The sequence below is a fragment of the Saccostrea echinata genome, unplaced genomic scaffold (assembly GCF_033153115.1).
Source record: "Saccostrea echinata isolate AGI-Se365-2 ecotype Australia unplaced genomic scaffold, CSIRO_AGI_Sech_v1 ptg000054l, whole genome shotgun sequence".
Taxonomy (NCBI): domain Eukaryota; kingdom Metazoa; phylum Mollusca; class Bivalvia; order Ostreida; family Ostreidae; genus Saccostrea; species Saccostrea echinata.
The window spans coordinates 38,924,011-38,928,658 of NW_026889803.1; the positions used below are offsets into that span (position 1 = coordinate 38,924,011).

At 37.2% G+C, this 4,648-nt stretch overlaps 1 protein-coding gene across 1 annotated transcript; it reads right to left on the reverse strand.

The window, feature by feature from the left end:
* Positions 1-255: 255 nt before the first annotated feature.
* On the reverse strand, positions 256-3,075 carry LOC133172394 (uncharacterized). The gene is made up of 2 exons (XM_061307272.1): positions 2,994-3,075; positions 256-1,581 (listed from the first exon to the last, which is right to left on the reverse strand). Exon 2 carries the CDS (start codon positions 1,570-1,572, stop codon positions 400-402), a length of 1,173 nt encoding a protein of 390 aa, XP_061163256.1. The 5' UTR covers positions 1,573-1,581; positions 2,994-3,075; the 3' UTR covers positions 256-399.
* Between the last annotated feature and the right edge of the window lie 1,573 nt (positions 3,076-4,648).

Sequence of the window (4,648 nt, forward strand, 5' to 3'; positions counted from 1 at the left end):
CGACGTAAACATAGGTAGTGACTGTTTCTTCGCCAAGTGCCCGGCACTAGAAGTAAGAGTCACGGGTCTTTCAGATGAGACTTTAAAAACCGAGGTTCAGTGTCACACTAAAGAATCCTCACTGCTCAAAGATCTTGCTTGTCGAGTAAAGGTCTAAATTTGAAATCCTTCACCGGTATATGATGACGTCTTTATATCACTCATTATGAGTGAAAAATTCTCGAATAGAACGTTAAATAACATTTAATCAATCAATCAATCCATCAATTAATTTTAATCAGTAGAGTTTAACATTAAACACATGAAATACACATCACTCTACATACACTACAATAACATTACTTACTAAATAATATATTATAATGTATATAAGAATTAGAGTTAACTAGAGACAATTCCTTATCTCAAATATTTTATCACATTGATGCTCTTTCCACCCAGTTCACAGACGTAAAGCATGTTGTTTTCGTCTACATAAACTCCGGTTGGACCTCGTATGTTGTCATAGATTATAAATCTTAGAAAATGGCCACTTTCGTTCAATATATGAAGTCGGTGATACCAATAATCAGCGATAATAAAGTTGCTGAAAGAATCCGTGCCCAAACCTCTTGGATCAAATTTCTTTTCTTCGTCATTTTGCTCCTTGTGCCCTTCATATTCAAACTTTTTCGATCCCGACCGGTTGACAGCAATAACACTTTTCTTCATCCAATCCGAGACGCAAATATCCTCGTGGTGGTTTTCTGTGACGTACATTGGGCATGCGTAGAGAGGTTTGTGGTGGCAAATGTCAATTTCTTTCTTTACTTTTCCATCATTGCTATATTTCACGACTTTTCCATGTGATTTTTCACCTCGCTGTCCATTCCAAAGACAGACGATTATGTCTCCCAATTTTGTGCAATGTATTCCCCTTGGAATCCACTCACCTGTGCTAAAAATGGCTTCTGCTTTCATATCATATACGTTGTCTGCTGTCCTGTCACCATCCATTTTTCCTCCTGCTTTGGGTGTCTTCCCATCCTCGTCAACCTCCATCTTCTCCTCTTGCTTTTCCTTTGCCTTGCCTTTGTTTTGCTTCTTTGAACTTTTACTATCTTTTCCAGCTGAGGTGGTCTTCGTCGCACTACTAGATTTCTTGTTTGATTCATTTTTATCTCTCTGATCTGGCACCATGTCAACATCTCTCTTGTCCGCAACATTTGTAAATGGTGGATATGGAGCTTTGAATACTTTATTTTCATCTAATGCTGTAAACAAGATGCCACCTTTCGTCTCACTGAGGTACTGTGGAAAATCAGAAGATGAGAGCGTAAAAATTTTCGTACCCGTAGTCTCATAAACGTTGATCTCTTTCTTTAAATATGAGCAGACGCCCATTGTATCTTTCCTTAAAACACATACGTCCAGCAAGCCATCTTGACAAGTTACAATATCTTTCGGTGGAATGGGATTACTCTCGAAGTCGTGGGACTTCAGGTTTCCATGGTATTTATTGGAGTCGTGGTGTTCGTGGGAATTATGATCATGGTTACCATGGTGGAAGAGTAAATTGGAAATCTTCTCCATTTTTCAAATCTACAAGTAAACATAACATCAAAAATAAGTCCTACATGCGTGTTAAAGTTTACAGTCCCGCAGATATTAAAGAATTCATTTTGAAACTTAAAATCTTAAATAATCATGAGGGATTGTTATAATTACAGACCACTAGAAATCAGCCCAATATACATTTGAAAAATTTTTGACTGCACTTTATGGAATTGTATTTTTGTACAATAGTACTGTCCTCATCGTCACAAGCCACGTTTTGTAGAAACAGAGTGGATACAAAAACTGTGCCTTGCATGCGCGGATCTAAAGGGGGCGCTCGGGGTCATCCCTCTGGAATGTCATCCTCGCAATGCCAGGGGTCCCGAGTCAACAAGTTGTCGTGGGACCCCTGGCCAATTTCATTCGTTATTTTAGGGCTTGCTTCTCTCATTGAGAAGCACCAACAAATTAAAGCTTTCATAAATAGTTAGATAATGTAAACAGAGAGGGTTCATTTGAAACCTCAAACGCACGTGTTACAAGTTGTTAAACATAGGACGACTTGATATGATTGGTTGAGAGATATAAAAAACAATCAAAATTTGTATTTTTTTTTCCGAAAGACGTCGCTAAAGTCAGCCCATGAAATATTGAATGAAATTGGCCAAGGGGTCCCACGGCAACGTGTTGACTCAGGACTCCTGGCATTGCGAGGATGCTGGAATTTACGAGTTATCTATATCTTATAGAGTAATAACTCTGAAAATTCCAAGGGGGCAGGAAAGGAGGGAGGAGGAACATACAAACTCTGGGAAAAATCGTAGATCCGCGCCTGAGGTGGACCGAGGACCCCTGACTTTGTGAGGGGATGTGGTCAAACATTAAAATAGATGCTTACAGGTATTTCCTTCTACTTCCCCCGAACTCTTTTTAAAATAATTTTTTTTCGTCACCACGTCATAAACCAGTATGACAGTGATCATCCTACATTCTTTTTTGTCAGATTAGTGGTGTATAAAAACGCACACACACACACAGAGTCAAGCACGCCCCAGGGACAGCTACATATTATATCATTATCACAGGCCTCTGAATTTCCATCAATAAGGCGTTATATGATTGATCAGAGTGATAAATATACCCCTCTATCTATAAATACACAAGTGCATCGTAAATCAGAGAAATTCGGAGGCCTGTGATTATATATACATGTATAGACTGTCCAAATACAATCAACAGTTGTCTAGTCAACTTATTTTCTAACAAATAACACGAACCGGAGTCGCAGTTTCTGGGGCCATCGTCAAATCGAAAGTAGGACTATTTGTTTATTACAAACCGTCAAAATCACGAGAGGACGATAAACTAAAAATATGAAAACAAGACTTGCTGGCGGACTACATATGTATATAACATAATTACATGATAGGGTAGCTATTATCAAGAAGACCACTCACCTTCACCATCAAGTTCTTTCTCTGGTGTTATGACTGTTATTTTTGTTCTATTTTCAGCTAATTATAACTGGAAGTTGAACTGCGCATATCTAGTTATTTACGCCGTCCGTGATCAATCTCGGACTTTTTAGTAACTAAGCAAAGAAAAATGTACGCTGACGAAGTATTAAAAGCGATTTACTGAAATTTATGGAAACAGATTGACTTTTTAAAAAATGTTGTTTTTTTCGGTGACGGAGATTATCGATTTAGACGCTGAGAAACAAGGGCGGATCTAGTTAGAATACTAGTAAATCCAACTTTGGCTCGGGACAGGCCCTCACCACAGTTAGAATGCCTCCCTTATACATGTACCCGCAATGTAGCAGAAAATTCAGAATCGCTCCGAAATGATTTTTGGGAAAATAAATAAAGTTGCATTGAAAATAACTATCAAATTCAGGCGCGTAGCCAGAATGGAAGTGAAGTGTACGCAGAGAACGACAGGGTGAAGCCCTCCCTGGTGGGGGCCCAGGGGACGAAGCCCCCGGAAGCTGCAGGGTTTTTCCAAATATTTCAATCACTTTCTTGCAGGAAATATGATTCTTCGCTTTTCTTTAGAAATAAAAAAAAATTAGTAATATTGTTTTTAACGCAACGTGCAACTTCCACGGAAACTTCTACGTATATTTGTGGCTGGATAATTTACCGATACATTGGTATCGTCTGCATTTTTTTTATAGTATAATGTTCAGCACCAAGTATAATAAATGTTATAAAAAAAAACATAGTATTTAAAATATGTACTATTTGATAAAGCACTCCATTCGACGATATGATTAAAATTTAATTTCTCAACAAATATCTTAAAAAATTGTCAATCTGTTATAGAACACTTACAAGCTTACGAATAATTTATTTGGATTTGGTAATAATTTAATAATAGATTTCAAATTTGATTTTATAGACATGATATCGCAATAATTTATTCAAAATAATATGACAAAAAGAATTTGATAATTTGAAAATAATTTGAAACTGAAATATTTGCTGGTTGATATTGCATTTTCTCTCCCTCGTAGATTTTGTTGTTTTTTTTTTTTAATTTTTTTTTTTTTTTTTTTTTTTTTTTTTTTTTTTTGTGGTTAAAATGATGTGTACGCACTTGCGTACTTGCGTATAGGTAGCTACGCGCCTGAAATTAATTATAACAATTAAACCTTTTTGAGACTGTGGATATACCTTTCACCCAAAAATTTAATCCATATAATAGAAGAATTCTACACTTTTTACTTGTTTCACACACGCTGACATTCGGAACTCTCTGTTCTCTGCGTGTGCTCAGGCACAGGCACGTAGTATCAACCCACTCCCTTTTTATGCCCCCGTATCGAAGATTCGGGGGTATATAGTTTTTGCCCTGTCCGTCCGTCTGTCTGTCTGTCCGCAAAAACTTTAACATTGCCCATACCTTTTGATTGGTTAGAGCTATGGCTTTCATATTTTACATGTGTATTCCTTGTGACAAGACCTTTCTTTGGGTACCACCATACTTGACTTTTGACCTTGACCTTGGAGTTTGACCCAGTTTTGCAAAATTTTACCCTACATTAACCTTGGCCATAACTTTTGAATAATTGGTGCTAAGGGCTTTCATACTTCACATATGTAATCCT

What these genes read in the sequence shown, in the direction of transcription:
- LOC133172394 (XM_061307272.1), bottom strand. Translation starts at nt 1,572, where the DNA reads ATGGAGAAGATTTCCAATTTACTCTTCCACCATGGTAACCATGATCAT.